Below are 24,304 nucleotides of genomic sequence, written 5' to 3'. Positions count from 1 at the left end.
TATATAGCAGAAATTGGCACAACACTGTAAATCAACTATACATTAATTAAAAAAAGGGGGGGGGGGGAGTTCTCGTTGTGGCTTGGCAGGTTAAGAACCCGACTACTAACCATGAGATGTGGTTCGATCCCTGGCCTGGCTCGGGGTTAAGGATCCCGGGCTGCCATGAGCTGTGGTGTAGGTCAAAGACATGGCTTGGATCTGGTGTTGTTGTGGCTACGGTGTAGGCTGGCTGCAGCTCCGATTCAATCCCTAGCCTGGGAACCTCCATATACTTTGGGTGTGGCCTGAAAAAGATAAAAAATAAAATAAAATAAAATAAAATAAAATGGTAGATGAGAAGGTATTTAAAAAGAGAGAGAGCTGTAAAAATTCTTTTTTTGGTCTCCAGTTCTCCAACAAACCTATACTATTCCCATTAAATTCAGATTTAATGAATATAAAAACATAGTGTCTACCAATCACTCAAAATTAGTTCCCTTCCTCCCACTTCCCCTTCAGCTGCCAAGCAAGAGCTCAGAGAGCTGACTAAAAAGAAATAAAGGGGCTACCTTTTAGGAGCTGGCTAAGCAAACAGTCTTAACCAATGAGATCCCCTAATCCACTGATTCTGAAATCTGCTAGATCAGTCTTCTGCTCAACCAGTATTTTGCCTACAAAGCTTCATAAATCTGGGCATTCATATCTAGTAGCAAGTTTAAAATCTGAACTTTTACTAAATGGCAAAAGGGTACATTTCTAGCGTATTCTAGTGTAGGACTAACCTTCAACTTAAAACTTTTTTGATAAACTCCAAATAGCCAAGGATATCTCCTTCCAGAAAGGTTCCTGGCCTTTATCTTTCCTAGGCCATGTTGAGAAAAATTCCAAAAATGCTGGACCAAGGATTGGCTGATTTTTCTTTCCTTCTTATGGCCACACCTGTGGCACATGGAAGTTCCCGGACTAAGAGTCAAATTGGAGCTGCAGCTGCTGGCCTACACCACAGTCAAGGCAACACAACGTTGGATCCTTAACCCACTGAGCAAGGCCAGGAATCAAACTGGCATCCTCACAGAGACAAGTCGGGTCCTTAACCTACTGAGCCACAATGGGAACTCTATTTTTGTTGTTAAAATATAGGAAAATGTCAGAATACCCAGGGATCTATTAAACCTGTTATCAACAATAACAAAGACAAGTGAATTAAAGTCCTCGATTATGCTGACTGCTCTAACACCTTTTGTTAAAGAGTTTACCAAGGTGTGTCTCAGGAATGCTAATAAACTGAGTTCTGTGGTTCCTTAAATCCATAGAAACAAAGTTAACTTCAAAGACTTAGAGAGGAATTGGTAGACTGATAGAGATGCACTTCTATCCAAATGGGGAAGGCAGAAGGGAGATGAAAATAAAAATATTTACATTCAGAAAAATTCTCAAGAACAGTACAAAAAGGCTCAGTTGGCAGGGAGATAACTGAGTGGATCTAAAAATTTAAGACAACAAATTAAAAATAAATAACTACCAAAAAGAAATTTAAAACTTAGGTTGTCAACACCCCTTGGAGTTTCTTTTTTAATTAAAACTCAGAGACATAAATGACAGAAACATGTAATACAAAGTTTGATAGTGGGTGATCTAGCTTGATGATATTACAATCTGTATATCCTAGAGATAAGTACTTGAGTCACTTCTCTCCCAGTGTGAAAAGAATTTAGAATCTTTCTTAAACATAGAGAATAAATATCATGTTAAACAATATCTATGTACTGATAAATCATTTCAGCTATTAGTCATTTCCTATAACACTACCAAAAATACCATTAATGTGTAACAGATACTCCACTTGAAGCTTCTTCCTATCTAATAAAGCCAAGGCTACAGCCAATGTCACCACTCCCCATCTTTATCCACCTCCACGGTACCCAGGCCCTATGCTATCAACACAGAGCACGCTACATATTGCCAACACCTAGATAGGCAGGTTGTGGGGGAAGGGAAAAGGCTGGCAAAACACTAATTCTTCCATGCTGATGGCCTCTATTTTAGATTTCCTACTTCAGCTATTGGCCTGGAGCCATGGGGATGGAAAGCAGCCTCTCAAACTTCAGATTTACAAGGCACGGAAACAGAGAGAAAAGACCCGTTTCAACTATTACTAAAAGTTTAAACACAATCTAAAAGCTTCCTTTAAACATAGCAGCTCATTCACTACTTAAGGGCCAGTCAGGAACTTTTCCCATGCCAAATTTTTTACCTTAAGAAGCTGCTTGCCTAAATGCCCTCATTTTGCAAGGTTAATTATTTCAAAAATCATTAAGGAGCAGTCATATAATCTTAACCACAGGATATAGAAAAGTTAGTGAATTCTCTTCCATCTCCAAATGCAATGATGGACCACATTTCACTCTTTTGAGACAGTTTTTTATCTCAGGATCCCACACGAAATTCTCATTTCAAGCATTTTCACACCCTCATTCAAAAGTAAATAATTACATTTGAATCCATTTTTCTGAGTGAAACTAGAATTTTTTGGAGTTCAACAATTTCACATGGAGGGAGTTCCCATCGTGGCGCAGCGGAAACGAATCCGACTAGGAACCATGAGGTTTCAGGTTCAATCCCTAGCCTGGCTCAGGGGGTTGGGGATCCGGCATTGTGGTGAGCTGTGGTATAGGTCACAGACACAACTCGGATCTGGCGTTGCTGTGGCTGTGGTGTAGACCGGCGGCTGTAGCTCCGATTCGACCCCTAGCCTGGGAACTTCCATCTGCCTCGGGTTCAGCCTTAAAAACAAAAAAACCCCAATTTCACATGGAAAAGATGCAATCCTTCACAAAACACCTCTGGAGAAACAACTCTGGGTTTGAAGAAAATCAGTATTCTGTACCGGATGTATAGCAAAAGTTGTTCAAGAGCCACAACATACATATGCACTCATATCCAGCTACTATGAAATAACATGCACAACTGCAATATGTCTGAAGGCTCCAGAAATGAAATACATCTAGAAAGTACAACAGAATCATTTCCCATACTATTAGCAGCAACAGATAACTATTACTATAATTAACATACAACACAAACATATTTACAGATTCAGAAGGCAGACATTTTTTGCACCCCCCACCCAAGCTGAAAACAAACATAAAAGCCCCAATAGCCTAATTTTGGAATATAAGCTATAAGACATGTTAAGAATCTTTGGCACTTGCATAATGCATAAATGGATACTAACGCACTGAGCCACAGAACAGATTCATGAAACTCCCTTCAGATTCTCACAATTAACCCATTTTTATGCTGATGTTCAAGGGAAAAAGCCAGACTCAATTCTTCTTTTGTTACTACTGGCTAAAAAGAGATTTTGGAACTGACCCTGGGTTCCTATTTTCCATTTACTTTATCTTCTTACCAAAGACATGTATCAGTTGGTGACAGTAAGCAATATAATCTAGTTTTCACTTTTCAAACCATGATGTGTTTCTGATTTAGTAACTCCTGGATTTTCTTGTTTTACAGGGAACATTGATATCTGAAATCTAAAATTTGTTTGTGAGTTCTGACATGCTGGTAATCTAAAAAGCACATGCTGCCAAGCAACTCTGCTTCATCTATAAAGATACTATAGCAGTTCAGTAATTCTGAAAAGGTGCCCCGAAGAGTCTGGCTGCAGTGGAAGGAAAGACAACACTGGAGCCCAGTGCTTAAGTGTTTCCGGATGGAATAGAAAGACTTGCCAAATTTCATTTGAAGGTGGTGCCATCACAGTTTGGTTTTTAAAATGTGATGGGAATTTTCAGATAACCACATCATTAGCCTTCCTATCTCCCACCCCAACCAGTGCCTAACAGCACAGAAGTACAACTATCCCTTGGCATCAGAAACAATTTATATTTAATTCCACAATCCAGTTTGAATCCATTAAGCTAACTAAGATTAACACAAGATAATGCCAAAGGATGATCCTATACACTTCTCAGAACTATCACTAAGGAACTCAAGCATTCTACTTTACTCATGTCAAGGTGGGAAGAACCCTACAACTGCAGAGTAGATGGGCAAAAACTTCAAGCCCTTGAAATGGTAAAAGGACTACTAGCCCCCAACCTGATGTTACCATTATCAACTCTACAGACAGTTCATCAGTCTTCACAGTACTGTGATAATGACTCAGCCCCAGTTCAAGTAGTGCTACCAATACCTAGAAAGGAAGTCTTTTCTCATAGGTAGATGATGGTTTCTGCTCCCGAATCTCCCAGCAATTCTCTAAATATAAATACATTTCACAAATAACAGATTTTTTCCCAGCAGTTGAGTATGGGCCAAAATATTCTAATTTCTATATGCACACCAACAGTTTTAACTACTGTAAAGAATAAACTCCAAAGGCAAAAAAACCTTTTAGATCTTAGAGGATAAGGGCAGGCAAATGAGGGCTTTTTGTTTTAATATATGAACTGGCACAGTTAATCTGTAAGATGGGTTAGGTCCACTTAAAACCATGCTTAAGCAAACTCTTAATACAAAGATCAATAATAACTTGTCTGGGTATAATTAAACATTGATTTTTATTTTTTTTTAAACTCTTTCGTAGTTACATAAATCAATCACTAGTTATCAGTGTATTACTTAATAGAGAAAGCACACAGCTACTAATACTACATCTTTCTTCTAGACAATATTTACAAAGGTAATACTCCAGTGTCAGATCATTAGGGCAGTAGGGAAGCAGTTTAAGTGCTTATCCTCTTAAAAGAGCAGGTTTAGATAAAAAAACAAATGACAAACTATCAAATTCGTCCCTCTCGACTTTCTCAGCTCTGTAAGAAAGTAAAGATGTGCAGCTTTTAATTTCTTCCTACTAGAATCATACAGAGCATAGTGGCTAACCTTGTGAGCTTTGTAGTGTCCAACTCACTGCCCTTGGAAAGCTGGTAAATATACCCAAGTCTCAGTTTCCTTACTTATGGAAATGGAGATAATAGTACCTAACTCATAAGGGTTCTTCCAAGGATTAAATTAAACTAGTTAATCCATGAAAAGAGCTGAGATGCATGTCTGGAACAGTATATATTCAATAAATATGAACAATTATTGCTATTACAAGTGAAAAATTCTAAAAGTCAATATAACCAATTTACTCCAGTCTCTACCAAAAAATGGCACTAAAGATCAATAATTTACCTAGCCTACCATCATTCACATATACAATAGTTCCTCTGTATAATCTATGTGAGAACCACGGAGGTTAACTTTCTGAGAAAGGACAACACTTTGTTTCATTACTAGATACATTACCTACTCAGCCTAGTCTCAAAGTCAAAAGAACATTTATTTATTCTGTATTAAGATCCTACCTTCTTCCAAGAGAGGTCAAAAGGACATCCTCATCTGACACATCCTTTCTTTGCTTCCACATCCCAAAGAAACATATCTACACTCTGGCTTTCTGAACTGCAAGGGCCTCATCTCCCTCTTTTAAAACCCTGATAGGCTGACTGAACAGTTAGGAAATACTCTAACCCCTGACACTCAGCACCTAGTCTTGCACAACACCCAGCTACCTCCTCTGAGAAATTTCCCCACCCCCAGACTGAATGCCCTAGTCACCCAAAGCATTTCGGGTATACATATGCCCCAGCACCTACCTTATAATTAACTAATTATGTCTCCCCAGATAGACTGGATTGAAGGCAAGAACAGCAGTGTCCGGGCCAAAGATTCAACTTTAGTACTTAGCACAGTGCTGGGCACATCTCTCAGGTGCTCAAAAACTGTTACATTTTAACCAGATTCTCTCCTCTCCCCTAGTACTATCTCCTGCTGGATGCCCTACTCCAAAATCTGAACATAAGGCTGCTCTGCTCTCAGTAGAGCAGGCTAACACGATGGACTGCTGATTACAACATCAGAAAACCTACTCATCAGCTTCTCCCATTGGAGAGATTCCCGGAACCCAAACTCAACTGAGCAGAATTATGTATACCATCAGAATGGGTGGGAATTCCCAGCACACTACAGAGGGTGCCTTCTCCTCCAAAAGGATTGCTGAAAAGCTCACAGGGGAAGCTTTTCCTGGGGAATCTTCACTGAGCAACTGAACTGGAAATACTCAGAGTAAGTGCCTTGATTTGGCTGAAAAGGGTTCAAAAATATGAACATCTGGCAAAAGTCAGCTAGCTCTCAATTCCTGAAAAACAGTGGCTTCTGAAGAAGAATGAGCAGGAAGAATGGGTGCTGGCCACTCTTTGTTTCAATAAATAAAATCTTTTTTTTCTGACCCACAGCCCACAAGAAAAGGCCAGTACTCCAGGCCAGATGAGATGCTGAACAACCTTTCCTCCTGACAACCACATGAAACTGCGTTAGAAAAACACTGCTTTGGGAATCTCAGCCCCAATGAAAAGTTCTAGTCGGTGTTACTTTACTTAAAAAAAAAAAAAATCTATATGCCCAAGTCCAACATTGGATGGCCCACAGACAACTTGTAAACTTTCTGAAAGTAGATACCACTACCCTGGCAAAGAACACAACTTGGGGAAAGCAATCTCAAAAGGTGAAGAACTCCACAAAGGAGGGCTTTAGTTTTAGAGCCCTAATTCTAACCATCAAACATCTCACCGAAGGGGTGGGGGGATCAACAGTTGCTCAAGGGTATCTTTCATTCTGGAAGCAGAAAAGGAAACAAACAAGAAGCAGTAGGGGAATAACCCCTCAAATAAAGTTCTCTTTGGAAAAAAATAGTAACAATTCAGGCTCCCACCCTTCCCTCTGCTGAGGTCTGTGATTTATATGGCTTTGCTCTGCAGAAAGCTCTTTCTGGGCAGCTCAGGGAAGGAGCCGAGGGAGGGAGAGAAAGAGACACAAGCACAGAAAGGAGAGGAGAGAGAAAAAGAAAATGGCGCAGAGACTAAGTCCCGACTGTCGACAGGGCGACTTTCCCGGGAGGAATCCGGGCCCGGAAAGGCTGCCCGACGCCCGGTGACGGGCGACGCGGGGTCTCCGTTGCCCCCTCTTGGGAGGGCCGCGATATGGGGGCAGTGGGGTCCCCGGAAAGGGGGTCCAGAGGCGGCCCGATGGGAACAATGGGGCCGGTGAGCGAGAAGCCGGGACTTAGTCTCTGGGACGCCATGTCTGTCCTCTGCCCGGCTCGGGCCGGGCGGCCGGGGACCCGGGGTCGGGGAGGGGGCACACTCACCATTCAGTCGGAAATCCGCCTCGATCTGGGGAGAGAAAAGGAGGGACCGTGAAACAACAGGCACATTCACCCCGCGGCGGCCGGCGGGCGAGCGCGCGCGGCCGTGGGCCGGTCCCACCCTGCGCCCCCCGGGATGGAGGGGCCCCGGGAACGGCCGCCAGGGCCCGCCAGCCCCCCAAAATTGGAAGTTGGCGGCTTCCGCCCGGGGAGCCCATCGCCTCCGGCCGGCCGCCCCTACCCAGGGGTTCCGGCCTGTCAAAGCGGCCAGGCCGAGGCCGGGGCCTGCGCCGGGGGTCTTGGAGGGCCGGGGCGGCGCCGGGGACCCAGGCGGGTCGGGCAGGGCCGTACCTGGGAATCGTTGTGGAGATGGTCCCCACTCATGTCGGCAGGAGTGGCGAGTGCGGCGGGCGGCGAGGGGCGCCGAGGAGACGCAGACGGTCGCTACCGGCCTGTGCGGGTGGACAGGGGCTTCCGGAGGCTCCCGAAGGCTCCCGGAAGCGCGAGTAAACGTCGGCGGGGCGGGCCTGAGACTCCCGGTAAGGCTGAGGCGGCGACAGCGGCGGCGACGCTGACTGACTGCCGGGCGGGAGGCGAGAGCAGACCCCAGCAGTTGTGTAACAGCCTAAGTTCGCATTTCGGCTCACTGCGCCTGCGCGGCCGCTTTTAAATGAGACGTCGCTGACGTCAGAGACTCGCGGAAGGAGGCCGAGGGTTGTGGGGCCCGCCCCCTCGCACTTCCCAAGGAGGACCTGGCTTTGCATCGTAAGCCCCGCCCCTTAGTCCTCGCGCGCCGCTGTGATTTGCATGAGAAGTTGACTCCTCCCACGGCCGCACATCCTGAGCAGCCTTCTTTTCCTCTCCCAGCGCCTTTTCTCGGAAACCAGGCCCCTCCCCTAGGCTGTGCGCAGGCTCAGCCCGGACACCGCCTCCGGACCGGGGCCGGCCACTCGGCCACGTGGTGGGCCTTTAAAGGCCGCGGCGGGACCGCGCCAGGCCTGGTCCGTGCTTCTGTCTCGCTTTTTCCTCTTCTCGGAGATTCAGAAACCCTGGCGTTCAGGGCCCCTGAGCTCTCACCGGCTATTCCTCTCTCGTTAACCATACTCCGAGGCTATTTGATGGGAGGAGCTCCTTCCCCAGCCTTTGTCCAGGCTTTCCAATTCCTCGATTATTTCATGCTTTCTTAAAATTTATTTTATTTTTTTTCAGCCCACCAAAAGTCTGGTTTAGCTCCCGTTTTCAGTCGGGTACGTGTGGCCCTGGGTCTCAAGAGGCCTAATTTCATTAGTTCTTTCTTCAGACCTTCCTGAGCCAGGAATTGCGTTAAGAAAAAGGATAGGATAGGGACCAAAGAGAACCAGATCGCGGGGTGAACACGACCTGGCTCTGTGCCCTGCTGTATCCTTAGCGCGCAAAGAGGCCTAGGGGAGAGGAATTGGAGAGAGAACTGCCGCTTATGGAGCATCTACTCTGCTCTGATTTGACACAATAGCTCTTTGAGGTCGCCTATTTTACTAAAGTTTAATTGTGTCAGAGATAAGTGACCTACTAACTGCCTACTTGACATCTCCTTTTGGATACCTCACAAACTTCCCTAAACTCACCATCTTCCTCCACCACCCAGTTAGAAAAGCTCCACCCTGGACATCTTCCTTTTCTTTCTCATTCATCCAGCTGATTGCATGTTTTCAATCTTTCCCTTGGCCACACACCTGTCGAAGTCTGCATTATCTCTTGCTTGGATTATACTACATAATACATTCCTAACAGGGATCCCTGCTTCCCTTCTGGCCCTCTCACAAGTTGCTCTGCAACAGTAGCCAAAGTAATTTCTCTACACCAGATCTATTATCCCCTCCAACAGTACTTCTCATCTTAGTACAAAGTTCAAAGTTCTTTTTTTTTTTTTTTCTTCCTGGTCACACTCATGCATGCGGAAGTTCCCTGTCTGGGGATGAAACGTGCTACAATTGTAACCAGAGCCACAGCAATGACAACCCAGGATTCTTAACCCACTGGACCAAGAGAGAACTCCATAAACCAATCTAATTTTGAATTCTGCTCTTCTGTTGATTAGCTGTGTGACTTCAGGAAAGTTGTTTAACTTCTCTGAACCCCTATTTCCTCATCTGGACAATGGCGATAATGGTGAAAAAAATTTTTAATTAACATATAGTTGATTTACAATGTTCTGTAATGGTGGAATTTTAAGGTTTTGTTTTTTTTGTTTTCTTGTTTTTGTTTTTTTTTAAGTTGTTTGAGAATACAAGGCTACTAATTGATGAGTTTTGGATTCAAACTCAGGTCTGCTTGACTCCACAGCTATGCTCTTTCTCTCAAGCAAGCTACCAAAACCAGTTTCATCTTGCTTTCGGTGTCTTTCTTCATAGTCCTCCCATCTCGGAATTAATCCCAGGCCACCAGGTGAGGCGTGTGACTACTACCTGTTTGCTGCAGTCAGGCCAAAGTAACTCGAGGACTGCCTTAAGGAATAATAGCGCCTCCCACCACTACTCCTCCACCATCCCCTAAAGCCGGGGAAACTCTGCATGCATTTTCCAGGTACCTCCAAGGAAAATCTGGGTAGGCCTAAAAACACACACTCCAAAATGACACACCAAGCATGGTCCCTGTGCACAAATATGCAGGTATCTGGGTGTCTTGTCACAGGCTGCACTTCTTTGCCAACATACAAGGCTGGCAGTGCTCAGAGGGTGGTTGGCTTACCCAAGGCCACATGGCCATTCTCTGACTCCTGATACTTCAATCTGGTATCCCCAGGATATGGTCCACTAACCCTAGTACTTGGGGAGATTATAGGTAATACAGACATTTTAATTTTAAATCATTATGTAAATATTTCCATGTGTGTGAGGGAAAAAATTTTAACCACCACATCAAATCCATGATTTTAAGGATATCACTGTTTAGGATGAAGCTTTTTAAAAAGTTGGCCGGGGAGTTCCCATCGTGGCTCAGTGGAAATGAACCCGACTAGTATCCATGTGGACATGTGGACGTGGGTTCTATCCTTGGCCTTGCGCAGTAGGTTAAGGATCAAGCGTTGCTGTTGAGCTGCAGTGTAGGTTGCAGATGCAGCTCGGATCTGGCGTTGCTGTTGCTGTGGCATAGGCTGGCAGCTAGAGCTCCAATTTGATCTGTAGCCTGTGAACCTGCATATGTTGTGGGTGAGGCCCTAAAAAAAAAGGTTGATTGATTTAAATAAAAATAGCAAAGAATGGCACAAGGGAACACATAAGACAAACTCAGGAAAGGTCAGAGGGAAATAAACGAGGCCTGGGAAACACGGCTTTAACTCAAGACTGCTCACTCACAGACCATCCCAGACCATCAGCGGATGACAGCTGACGTTGTCAGCCTGTTTCCAGCATGTGCACTGTGAAAGGTGGATGATTCATCACTATTCCACTAAAAAAGAAGGGTTCTATACACAAATACAGACACTGTTACGATTGTAAGTTAAACAAGTCTTTTTCCACAAGACTTCTCAGTCATCCCTATACTGATACACATGTGAATCTTTTTTTTTTTTTTCTTTAAATGGGATCGAATCTGAAGACCTAGGCCACAGCTACAGCAACACCAGATCCTTCAACCCACTGCGCTGGGCCAGGGATCGAACCCGTACCTCCTCAGCGACCCCAACTGCTGCAGTCGGGTTCTTAATCCACTACACCACAGCAGGAACACCACACATATGAATCTTAAGAGGGACATGGCGTGCAGCGTCTTCAAAATGTGTATAAGCCCAGAAACCCTCCCCACCCCCGCCACCCACACACAGAGAATGCTTCTTAAGACTGGGCTCTTTGGAATGACTAGCCCTTAGGCCACCTGATCTAGATGGTCACCCAAGATCCAGCCCACACTCATTTGCTTCTCTCTTGGGATTGTTCTTATTACATTGGCCCAACTCTTGGATCCCAGAACTGAGCACATCTAGGGTTGTTTGAACAACTTCTGCCTTTCAGGGAAACTGTCCTTCTGCACAATGTACTTATGTACAAATAGGCTGTGGTCCCTCTGGCTACAGCTGTGCGACCCAAGCTGATCCAGGCCGAGTCACTCTAACCAGCTTCCTTGAGACTAGGGAACTAGGAAGGAGAAAGTGGTTTGGTCTCTTGTCTTGCAGAGGAATCTGTAGTATGTAAATCAGGGAGCTGCTCTACTGGTATTTTCTGCCAAAAGGACTGGAGAAAGCTAGGGAGAAGGAGGAGAGAAGGAAGAGAAGAGAAGGCCTTGACAGAGTTCAGGGGCCTAGTTCTTACTACCTCCTGAGGCCTTATGTCACCCCTATTCCTGTACCTTTAAATAATTTCCACCTTTTTGCTTACTGGAGCTCTGACTGGTCACTTAAGACCAAGAGCTCTGAGTTATACTCAGCAGTCTTAATCTATACTTGATTCCTGGGTACTCTCTAGGCCTCTGTTTTCTCTTTGGTCCTGGCCCTGGGACCCTCATGTTATGGTACCTGGATGTACCCCTGGCATTTGACCTTGGATCCTGGCACCGTCTAGTCTTTAGCAAATTCTTGTGCGGCAGTGTCTTCTTGTAGTTCTCCCTTCTCATGGGTGCCTTGCCTAAGGCCCTTTGAAGACTCGGACACATACAGAAAAGAACTTGCTTGAGACCCTAGAAAGGAGACTCAGGCTGGCAATCCCCGTAACAACCAGAAACACCCTTTGCCTGTTGGTAATGAAACAACACAGCAAATGTTAAACTTTGTAAAATAAAAAGAACACCAACAGAAAAGCTGGCAACCCTAGAGTCATAGCATGGGAAGACACACAGTAAGAACGTTGGCGCCTAGTCATGTGGCTCGGAGTCCACTTTCACATTCCTTCTCTGTCCTTTTGCCAGAAGACATCTTTTCTGTGATGAGTACATTTATTCATTCAACGTGTATTCCCTGAGAAATGAAGGAGTGGGGGCTGTGTTGTAGAGAGCTACTATGCTAAGCCTTGGGGATACAGGTATTAGTAGGACCTAATCCTCATGTTGGAGAAGTTCCTAGTTGATAACAAGGCAAACATATTCCCCAACTGTTACCATAAGGTACAAAGAATAACAGGGAAGTGATGGCCAGCTACCAGTTGCTATGGAAACACTGGGGGTGGGGGAGGCACATCCAATCCACCAGTGGTGACAGTGGGAGCAACATTAGGTAAAGCTTCCAGATGGATGCCATTCTCAAAAGATGAGGAAGGGCTGGCCTGTGGAAGAGAGGAGAAGGTAGTGCAGGAAGAAGAGACACCTGGGCAGAGGCAGAGTCATGGGCCTGAACAGCTTTGGGCAGGATGGAGGAGAGAGTACGTGGGAAGATAAACCAGAGAGGGAGGCTGGGCAGGTAGGGAGGTAGTGACAGTAGAACTACTGCAGGGTGAGCTATGATGGGATTTTGAGGAGGTGTGAGAACAACCATGGGCAGCAGGGAGGGGATGGTTTGGCAGAGCTGACACTGGAGACAGGCATGAGGACTGCTGCAAGTGTTTCAAAAGCACCATCAATCATGGCGGGCGGGGGAGGCGTTTGGAATAACTGTGAAGACACAGACCATGAAGGGGACAGCAGGATGTGGACCTGTGTCCAGGGTACAGCCCAAGGAGAACTTAGGACAGCAGCTGTCCCTGAGTCTCCTTCTCACAGTGTTTGCTGCTGGGATGCCCTGCTGCTACTCAGGTCCAGCTGCTTCCAAATGAGGAACCAGCAGGCTGGGGGAGGCAGAGACAAAAACTGGGACTCAGGGAAATCCTACAATTCCGAGAGCCCAAGAGAATCCCCAAGCTGATTCAGCATGACTCTCCAAGAAAATGGAACAGAGGACGTTCCCATTGTGGCTTAGTGGCTTAAGAACCCTACTAGTATCCATGAGGATGTAGGTTCAATCCCTGGCCTCACTCAATTGGGTTAAGGATCCAGTGTTGCCATAACCTGAGGTATAGGTTGCAGATGCAGCTTGGATCTGGTGTTGCTGTGGCTGTGGCATAGGCCAGTAGCGCAGCTTCAATTCAGCCCCTAGCCTGGAAACTTCCATATGCTGCAGGTGTGGCCCTAAAAAAAAAAAAAAAAATGTAACAGAGATGGCAGCCTCACTCAATACTAGCAGGTGACAGCTTAGCCAAGATAAGGTTTTGAAGATATCTACCTCCCCATGTCCCCAACAAGCCCTTCAAGTCCTCCACCCCATTCCTTCCACCTCCCCAGAGTCTGGCTCCCCCTGGCATCTTCGCTTCCTCCTGCATGGCAACTTCTTGCTCTCCACTCCCAGTTTTCCCTCTTGACCTTGTTAAAAATAATTTCTCACATTAACTGATTACTTACCATGTGCTCTGCTCCGGGATCAATGTTTCACATTTATGATCTTACTTCATCCTCACAATAACCTTTATGAAGCAGGTACTACTAGTTCTGTCATTTTACTGACCAGGAAACTGAGGCTTCAGAAGATTACGTTAACTTAGTCATATAGCTATTGAGTGGTGGGGCTGTGATTGGAACCCAAGCAGATTGATATGGAGCCCAGCCTCTAAATCCCTGTACTGCCTCCCAAGGTCCTTATGCCACTGTTGCCCTTGCCATGATGGAAATATTTGCAAAGGATAGTCCATACTGGCTGCCTTTTCTGCTTTATAGTCCCACCCCTTAAACACTGTTGATCTGACTTCCTTTCGAATCAGAGATCTCCTAGTTTGCAAATAGATTAGCCTTGTTCCCCTCCACCTTCTTGCACCACTCAGTGATGCTGGGCACATTTGTTTGGGTCCGTTCCATTTGGCTCCAATGACCATGAATTCTCTTGGTTTTCCTCCTACCTCTGCAAATGCCATATTTATGCCTCCTCCTCTTCTCCCAGCACAATGTAAGCATTCCTGAAGCTCTGTCATCTACTTTCTCCTCTCTATCCACCCTCCTCTCGAAAGCTTTACAGACTCCACACTGACTCTTATAGATAGCCTCTCAAGTGGGAATCTCTAGCCTTGACTTCTTTTTGTAGCTGCAGAAATGTTTACCCATCTGCCTAGTGTATGTGTCCCCTTGACGGTCCACATACTCCTCTGCTCCTGACCTTGACTTTTCCCCTGGATCTACCTTTCCCTTTGATGGTCCCTGCTTGTTAATAGTTCTACCCACTCCCCTCCCAGTCATGCAGGTTCAAATACTTGGAGCCTCTTGAATTGATCCTCTTTTCTCCATCCCACTAGTGGCCACTCTGTGGAGTCTGCTAAGACCTCCCTCTGTAATTATCTGACTCTCTTTCCCCCAGGGTCTTATGGCATCTGCTCCTTCCCTGGCTTATCTGCACCACACACACACACACACACACACACACACACACACACACACAAATACACAACTATGAGCCAGGTACCATGTCTGGTGCTGTTGCTTCAGACACAAATTAGACAAAGGGCCTCAGGCCTGGTAGGTGACAAACAAGAGGACAAGTCATTGCCACTTACTCTGATAAATGCTTTGGGAATTAAAGTGTGGTATATTTGCTATAGGAGCCCTTGAGACTTGCAGCCATGCTAGAATTGAGCAGTCAGGCAAAGGCTCCCCCATGGAAATGACATTCAGGCCTGCAAGTGGGAAGAGAAGCTAGCCAGTGAAGATTAGGGCAGATAGAGAAGCAAGGAACAGATGGAATAAAGACTTGGAAACTGGGTTGAGTACGGTGCATTTGGAGAACTACTGGTAATTCAGTATGGCTGGGGGTAGACCATGAGGAGGGATAGTGAGAGATGAGGCTGAATGGGTAAGCAAGTCCCAACTCATGTAGGGTGTTTTGTGTTGGTTAAGGAGTTGGCCATTTCTCCTGAGAGCAGTGGAGAGCCACTGCTGAGTTGTATGCGATGCAGGAACATAATCAGTATGCATTTTAGTAATTATCACCTACAATCTAGAAAACGGATTTGAAAAAAAAATTGTTTTAATTTTAAAAAAGGAAAAAAAGAAACTAAACAGAAAAAGAAAAAAAAGAAAGAAAATGGATTTGAAATAGTCAAGGCCAGAGGCTTGTTAGGCCACAGTTAAGAAGCTTGATGTCGTTACCCAGGCAAAAATGATGGTGATGATGGCCCAGATCCGCAGAAGAGCCTTGAGGATGGAGAAGAGGGTAAGCTTTTGAAGGATACTCATGACAGAGGGTTGATGTATCTGTGACTGATGACACATGGCAGAGAAAAGGAGGGTGGGGCATTGAGGATCTGGATGGTCATGGACAAAGGCAGGGAACACTTGGCGATGACCTGGCTTGAAAGAAAGATGATGAATTCAGCTCTGTACATTCGAGTTTGACGTAACTGTGGGTAGCCTGGTCAAGATGTCTGGTAGGCAGTTGGATACGTGGGTTTGGAGCTCAGGAGAGAGACCGGAAGTTGTTAGCCTTGAGGTGGTACCTGAAGTGACTAGACTAGATGAGCTCATCTGGGAGGGCCTGGAAGGAAAGCCTTATTTTAGGGATGGGCCTGTAAGAAGTGGAGGATAACAAGTTTAGACAAGCTGTACAAGAGATTTGAACATAGGAGGAATTCACAATGTATATATATATATACACACACACAGGAAGAGTATACACAATGCAGTAATTCACAATGTGTATATATATATATATATATATATATATATATATATATATATATATACACACACACACAGGAAGAGTAACACAATGCAGTAACCAGAGTAACCTGAGGTTAAGAGGAGTTTTGTTTGTTTGTCTGTCTGTCTGTTTTATGATGGACAAAACACACTTATATCTAATCCAGGAGACAGCCTTTTGATCATTCCATTCCTAGGACAGAGAGATGGCACAAATTGAGCTGATATGCTAGGAATTCTTGGTCAGATAAAAAGGCAGTTCCCTTTGGAAGAGACACCTCTCTTTGCTTCTCCAGAGCCACAGTCTACTTTACTTTTATCCCCCAGGGTTCTGGACCCTTTCCCCTGGAACTCGCTCAAGTATTGACTCAGAGAACTTGTTTTTCAGGATGGCTTATTCAGGTCCCCAGGAATATTCTCCTCTAAAAGGGTAGAGTCCAGCCCTGCAGGACCTATCTCTACCTGTCCAGGATTCAGCAGCAGGTGCCAGGGAAAGGGTTTGGCATTATAGACACCAGTTGTGGTGGTAGAGCTGGAGGAAGAAACCCAGAGCCCTGGGGGAGGGATGTTCCTCCTTGGATGCTACAATGTGGTTAAGATTTGCTAATGTTTCTTTTTATCTTTATTTATTTTTTCTTTTTATGGCAGCACCTGGGGCATATGGAAGTTTCCAGGCTGGGGGTGGAATTGAAGCTACAGCTGCCGGCCTATACCACAGCCATAGCAACGCCAGATCTGAGCCTCATTTGCACCCTATACCACAGCTCACAGCAATGCCGGATTCTTAACACACTGAACAAGGCCAGGGATTGAACCCGTATCCTCCTGGATACTAGCTGGGTTCTTAACCCACTGAGCCACAGTGGGAACTCCTGATTCTGCTAACATTTCTTTCTTTCCTTCTTTTCTTTCTAGAGCCTCACCCATGGCATATGGAAGTTCCCAGGCTAGGAGTGGAATCGGAGCTGTAGCTGCCAGCCTACACTACAGCCACAGCATGTGGGATCGGAGCCACGTCTGTGACCTATACCACAGCTTACAGCAACGCCAGATCCTTAACCCACTGAGTGAGGCACGGGATTAAATCCACGTCTTCATGGATACTAGTCAGTTTCGTTAACTTCTGAGCCACGACTGCTAATATTTCTTGATGTCCATAGGGCAGTAGTCCTGTAATGAATTAGACAGGGCCTCTACCTGAAGAACCCCACAGTCCGGATGAGGAGAGGAACAAGTAAACCATCAATTATGAGAGGGTGATCTAGGAACCTCATAAGAGAGCCCTCAGGGCTGCAAAGCCAGGCAGACCCTTCCATGGGAGCTTGACGGCAGAAAGTAAAGACTCCAAATCTTCCTACAGACCCAGAGCTAGCTGCCCTGTTATTTTGGGGAAATTAGCAACACAATCTATTTTAAACTGATTTTTTTTCCCCCTCAGACATGCCTCTTCCTGGTGGGCATGTGTATTCAAAACCCGGAGAGAGAACATTGGAGAAATATTGGCAAAAAACGTTACAGAATGTCCAAGTTGAGCCTGGGAACCCCCAATTAAAAGCAGATGAAGCCATCATTGCTGATGGTGGAAAATCCCTGGGCTCAATCCCCACACCCCCACTCTTGCAGCTTTAAACACAATACTGAGAAGCCCCAAGTTCCTATCTGTAATCAGGACCTTGCTCACCACCCGCCCCCACCACCCCGCCCCAGCCTCACACCTGTATATCCAGCCACTTACCCGATAGCTTTAGTTACATTTCCAGTGAGCTCTAAACACAACACCTCAACCATCCTTTTATCTTTCCTCCCAACCTGTCCCCCCCTTGCTCTTCCTCAGCACACTCAATGGCTTGGGCCAAGCCTTGGCTCTTTCTTTTGCCCACCTACCCCCAGCCCAATTCCAATCTGTCAGCAAATGCCATCGGCACCACCTTCAGATATCCAGAGGCTAAAGGTTTCTCTCCATTCCCTCTGCTTCCAGTTTAGCTCAAGCTTCCACTCTCCAGACTTGGGTTAAGGAAGGAACCTCCTAAGTGGTGTCCTAGACGCCATGCTTGTCTTCCCAGACATGCTCAGAACAAGTGATCTTTTAAAACACCGATGCTTTGGGAGTTCCCATTGTGGCTTAACAGGTTAAGAACCTGACTAGTATCCATGAGGATGTGGGTACCATCCCTGGCTTCGCTCAGTGGGTTAAGGATCGTACGCAAGCTGCAGCATAGGTCACAGATGTGGCTCAGATCCGGTGTGGCTGTGGCTGTGGTATAGGCTGGCAGCTGCAGCTCCGATCCAACCCCTAGACTGGGAACTTCCATATGCCATGGGTGCAGCTCTAAAAAGAAAAAAATATGACCCTAAAAAGCTTCCATATGCCACAGGTGCAGCCCTAAAAATAAATAAATAAATAAAATAAACAATAAAAAAACAATAAAACAGTGATCTTTTGTAAATGTGAGATCATGTCACTCCTTTTCTCAAATCTCTCCAGTGGCTCCCATCTCACTCAGGATAAAAGTCAAAGTCCTTACCATGGCCCCCAAGGCCTTCCCCTACCTGTCCCTGTCCCTGGTCCCCCAACCTCTCCTGCTAGTTCTCTCCACCTCCATCACTCCTCTCCCGCCTCTCTGGCCTCTGTACAATGCCCACCACATACCACTCACCCTCTGGCCTTAGCACCCTTAGGTTTGTGGATCTTTCTGAGGAACCTCCTTTCCTCAAGTAGCTCCATGGCCTATTTTCTCACTTCTTTCAGATCCTTACTAAAATATTCCTTTCAGTGAGTCTTTTCCTGACCTCTCTTTTATTTATTTATTTATTTATTTATTTATTTATTTTTGCTTTTTAGAGCCGCACCTGCAGCATCTGGAAGTTCCCAGGCTTGGGTCGAAACAAAGCTACAGCTGCTGGCCTATGCCACAGCCACAGCAACATGGGATCCAAGGTACATCTGTGACCTACACCGTAGCTCTTGGCAACTCCAGATCCTTAACTCACTGAGTGAGGCCAGTGATCGACTCCACAACGTCATGGTTCCTAGTCGGATTCGTTTCCGCTGCGCCACGGCAGGAACTCCTACCTCTCTATTTTAGATCACAACTCGCCCCCGGTTACTTCCCCCAGCTTTCATCCCTGCTTTGTCTCCAAGGCACTTGTCACCATTTAGCTTACTAAGTATTTTGCTTATTTGTTTATTGTTCATTTCCCCCTCAACCAGAATATAAGCTTGATGAAGGCAGGGATTTTTATCTATTTAGTTCAATGCCAATTTTTTTTTAATTTTTAAATATTTATTTATTTATTTAGCTTTTTAGGGCGACACCGGCAGCATATGGAAGTTCTCAGGCTAGGAGTCGAATTGAAGCTACAGCTACTGGCCTGCGCCACAGCCACAGCAACTCAGGATCCAAGCTGTGTCTGCAACCTATGCCATAGCTCTTGGCAATGCCAGATCCTTAACCCACTGAGTGAGGCCAGATATCAAATGGATCCTAGTTGGGTCATTAACCTCTGAGCCATGAAGGGAATTCCCCATGCTGAATTTTTAGCATCTATAGCACCAATTGGCACACATAGGGTGCTCAATTATGGGCTACAGGAAACTTTTTTTTTTTTTGCCTTTTAGGTCCACACCTGAGGCATATGGAAGTTCCCAGCCTAGGGGTTTAAACAGAGCTACAGCAGCCTGCCTATACCACAGCCGCAGCATTGCCAGATCCAAGCCACATCTGTGACCTATGCCACAGCTCATGGCAATGCCAGATCCTTAACCCACTGAGCAAGGCCAGAGATTGAACCCGCATCTTCATGGATACTAGTCAGGTTCATTACCACTGACCCACAGTAGGAACTCCTGGAAACTCCTTATAGTGGTGATAGGATTCCTATTTTGCAGATAAGGAGCCTGAAGCTTGGAGAAGTATGAGTGTCCTGCCTCTCTGTTCCCATAGAAACCTGGGCATGTTCCCAGCACCTAATCATTCTCCACTGTCATTGTCCATTTCCCCAACTAGATGTAAGACTTTGAGTCCATCTCTTACTCATCGTTGCAAAGCAAGCACCTAGTAGACAGTTGGGCACATAGTAGATGCTCAAGAAATATTTGTTATGTGACACAGACATGTGCACGCACGCACATGCACACAAACACCTTCACAATGCAAACATGTGCATGCATATATATATGCACAACACACATATATAAATAGTCAACTGGGAGTTCCCTGGTGGCCTAGTGGTTAAGGGTTTGGCATTGTCACTGCTGTGGCTCAAATTTAACCCCTAGCCTGGGAACTTCTGCATGCCATGGGCAGTACCTCCGCCCCGCCCCCGAAAAAATGTATATGCACAAACAGCAAACCAAAGCCTCATGTGAGCCGAGCACTGCACTGCTCACCACTGGAGTTCCAAACTTCCTTGCCTGCTGGAGTGGTCCAGGCCCACCATGAGCCCACTGCCTAGTTGGAAAGTCGAGATGGCATATATGCAAAGATAACTAGGACACACAAAAGAATCCAGAATCCCGTTTCTTCTTTCAAGAGAACAAGTCAGTATCCTAGATTCAAGAAAATAAAACCCATATGTATAACTGAATCACTTTGCTGTATACTTGAAACTAACATGACACTGCAAATTAACTATTCATCAATAAAAAATGTTTAAAAAGGAAAAAGAAAAGAAAAAAAGAAGTATTTGTTGCATAAATGAATAAATAAAATGGCCAAATTAGGCTACAAACCCACGATAGTCAGATAGCAAAGTTTCTGCTCACCCCACGCTACCCTGGAGGGGTCCCTAAAACAGCCCTGGAGCCAGTCGTTAAGAGTCTCTCCCCCGGCAGAGCTCTCTTCTTGAGAGCCAGAAGCATTTTAGATGGAGCACACTGCACACTGGCTGACAGTTTTTTCCCATCACATCAGGCAAACGGAAAGAATTTCTCCACTCAATCCCTTCACAGCTCCCCAGACACAAAGTCAAGGTCGGTCCACAGAGCTGTACACTTTAATCTCCCCATTTACTATCTCATCTACTCTTGTGGCTTGAAATGCCATTTAACACTAAGAAGTCCTAAGATCACACCTGTAATCAGGATCTTGCCCTCGCCGACTCCCATCTGCATTCCATCCCACTAATTTCCCCCAATCTTCAGCTGTTGGGTTGGGCTGCCTGCCCACCCATCCATTCACCCAGTCTTCAGCCAAACAGCCTCTGTGAGCCTTCTCTGGGTCACAGTGAGAACCAAGCTACCTCCCACCACCTTCACCCCATTTCCACTTTAAGTTGGCTTGTTTCTCTGAGTCTTCATCCCCACAAACTGTCTCTCCTTTGCCTCTTCTTTTCAGATTCTCCTCCATCCCCCCAACCCATCATAGGTCATGGGAGGTGGCTCACTCCATCCATGGATGATGGTGGTCCTCTTGTCTCCCCTGCTTCCTTGAGCCTTCAGTTCTCTACTCCAGTAATCCAATGGGGGCGGGGGGTGCACCTGCAGCATATGGAAGTTCCTGGGCTAATAGCTGCCAGCCTACACCACAGCCACAGCAACACCAGATCTGAGCCACATCTGTGACCTGCGCCGAAGCTTGTGGCAAAGCCAGATCCTTAACCCACTGAGTGAGGCCAGAGATCGAACCCACATCCTCGTGAACACTAGTCAGATTGTTAACCTGCTGAGCCGCAATGGGAACTCCCTAGATGAGTAATTCTTAAGCTACTGGGAGGGGTCCTAGACCCTTTGAGAAGCCAATGTGGGCTATGGGCCCTCTCCCCCAACACCACATGTGACTCTTTTTTCACATATACTCTTAAATTAGCATTTTGCATAGAAGTTCAAATGCATCCTAAATTAGAATCCCTCCTCTAAAGGGTCTCTCTTTTCCTTTTTCCCTCCCCTCTAGATTTCTGTGTTATTGTTGGCTCCAGCAATTCTGGTCTCCTTTCAGAATCCGAAGTGTCTCTGTACCGTATTATTAGCAATACTCTTATTGTTATGAACAGCAGCTACAAGATTTGCACAACCATTTTCACGCATCAGCTGATTTCATGCTCTCAACAACCCCAAGAGGAAGGAACTATTATTGTCCTATTTTTACAGATGAGAGAACTGCATGGTTATGTGTTTCGCCAACACCACATAGTTCTAAGTCCAGGCTTTTTTTCCCTCTGTTCCATGTTGTGTTGCCTATGGTAAATGATTTTTTTCTTTGAACTTCTTTATCTCCACTTCCTCAAAACCCACCTCTGTCCCCCCACCCACACGCCATGGTATATTGCCTGTTATCTTCACCTGCTGTTTTTTTACTGCCCCCATCTCTATCACCTGTCATGCATCTTCTTCTTCATCACCTCCCCCGCTACCCTGAAGCTCCCTCTTTCTCCCCCATCCATGTCTTCAACTGACCACAGGTGGCTTCTTTGCAGTTGCCTGAGCACGTGTGAGCCATGCCAGGGTTTCGTTTCCCCTTCCACTCTTAGCCCAGCTCTGCCAGCCTCTGTGATCCTTGCGGGCACTCCAGCCCCTCCTGACAGAAAGCCTTGGTGCTTCTGGGTCTACCATGCCTGAAATATGGGTAAAAGGAAAGGAGAAGACCCCCACCGTGCACCTACTTTGGGCCAGACCTCACGCTGGCCTCAGGGCACAGAATCCAACCTTTAAAGGCTCTAACTTCCAGGTTCTTCCAGGTATCCTACTGATGGGCGGTAGCTGGAGGCTCAAAGATGATTGGTCTGAATCCATCTGCTGCCTGTCCAGCGGGTTAGAAGCCCCTCTGCAGCTTGGCTAACCTTTAGCTGCCCTCTGAGCCAGCAAAACTACTGCTCAACCCCTACAGGAGAAACACCTGGCTGTTGGTTAACCTCTTCCTCTTCAGCTCAAATCTCAGAGCAGTCTGATAATTTTAGTTACGTTAATTGCCATCACACATCTGCTCTTAGGGTGATAAAGTAGTAGATCATCACAAAAGCAGTTTCTAAAACTATTTCCCAAAGTCTAACATACATACAGAAAAATGTACACATCAGTGTGCAGCTTGATGAATTTTCACCAGCTGAACACATCTGTATAACCTGTACCCCATCAAGAAACTGAATTTGGGGTTAAGGATCCAGCATTTCACTGCAGTGGCTTAGGTCACTGTTGTGGCACAGGTTTGATACCTGGCCCTGGAACTTCCTCATGCTATGGGCATGGCCAAAACAAACAACAAACAAACAGAATTTGCCAGCACCCCAAAACCCCCTGTGCTGTGAGCTTTCTTCTGTCCTTACCCCCAAAATAACCACTATTCTAATAACTTCTAATAGCACAGATTGGTTTTGCCTGGCTTTGTCCCACAAAAACAATTTTAAGAGAAACAGACCATCCTCTTGTCCACCCCCCTCCAGACATACACTTTGATGGATTGATTCCATTAGTCCTTGACCAGATGTTGACTGTGTATAAAATGGATTAAAACTCTGAATTAGGAGTTCCCGTCGTGGTGCAGCAGAAACGAATCCGACTAGGAACCATGAGGTTTCGGATTCAATCCTTGGCCTCCCTCAGTGGGTTAAGGATCTGGCATTGCCGTGAGCTGTGGTGTGGGTTGCAGACGTGGTTTAGATCTGGCATTGCTGTGGCTGTGGTATAGGCGGGGGGCTGTAGCTCTGATTCAACCCCTAGCCTGGGAACCTCCATATGCCGCAGGTGCGGCCCTAAAAAAGCAAAAACAAACAACAAACAAAAACCTCTGAATTTCTGGGGAAAAAAATCTGACTTAAACCAAGAACCTGTGACCTCAAAGGGGCTTTGGCTGTAAACTGACCCTCCACTGGGCCTCCAAGAATCACAGAGTGTGTTCTTAATAAAGGGCCCAGAACATGCCTGCACAGCTGATCACTTCCTCTCAAGTTCAAGTTCTTATGTCACTGCGGTTTTTTGCTTTCTGTCTTCGTAATTTTATTTGTTTAGTTCTGAAGGAGGGAAATTAGAGACTCTGGGGATGACCCTGCCACCCTCCCACCTCCCAGTGCCAGCCTTGATCTCTCCTAGATGGAGAAATCGCCCTCTCTTTAAAACTACCTCTTGCGTTTTCCTGGAAGACCTGGCAAGTTAGCTTTAAGCTGTTAAACACACGCACACATGCCCTCAAAGCTTTCTTGTTTGAGCTCAAATATGCCGCAATTTTTGCTTACTGATTCTAGCCCTGCCCTCTGCAGCCTCCCAGAATTAATTAGTCAATTCAATAATCAGGTTTGGGGTGTTTCCTGAGCACCAGGCTCAGAGGCCCTTGAGATGGGCTTCCTGGACCCTCAATTCTTCCCATGGGGATCTTGGGATTGACTGACTCAAGGATATGGCTAAACCAGCATTTACTAAAGAACATTCCACTGGACCCTAATCCCCAGAAATGCTTTATGAAAATAGAGCTTTGAGCTCAAAGGAGTTGGACAACTGCTCCACGCTCTCTGGTCTGTTTCTAGTATCACGTCTTATGTTAGCACAGATAAGACTCTGGGAGATCCAGAAGCATA

The 24,304-nt window shown here is 45.8% G+C and overlaps 1 protein-coding gene across 3 annotated transcripts in view; it reads right to left on the bottom strand.

Annotated features, from left to right (window-relative positions):
- The window catches only part of TOP1 (DNA topoisomerase I), an 89,385-nt gene extending 81,568 nt beyond the window's left edge, over positions 1-7,817 (bottom strand). For 2 of the 3 annotated variants that reach the window (XR_014832362.1, XM_021078395.2), the window contains exons 1-2: positions 7,529-7,817; positions 7,181-7,205 (exon numbers count right to left, since the gene is read on the bottom strand). Coding sequence is in view for 1 of the 3 variants with exons in the window: in XM_021078395.2 (XP_020934054.2) it covers positions 7,181-7,205; positions 7,529-7,561 (58 nt within the window). In the remaining 2 variants the exon portion in view is untranslated. Of the gene's footprint in view, positions 1-5,339; positions 5,426-7,180; positions 7,206-7,528 lie in introns of those variants that run through there. The other variant, XM_085003951.1, reaches the window with a different exon arrangement.
- Between the last annotated feature and the right edge of the window lie 16,487 nt (positions 7,818-24,304).

This window comes from Sus scrofa, chromosome 17 (assembly GCF_054392235.1).
Source record: "Sus scrofa isolate SSC_HxYL_T2T_F1_AM1 chromosome 17, Sscrofa_HxYL_maternal_Yorkshire_Landrace_v2.0, whole genome shotgun sequence".
Taxonomy (NCBI): domain Eukaryota; kingdom Metazoa; phylum Chordata; class Mammalia; order Artiodactyla; family Suidae; genus Sus; species Sus scrofa.
This window is presented reverse-complemented; position numbering and strand designations above follow the sequence as displayed.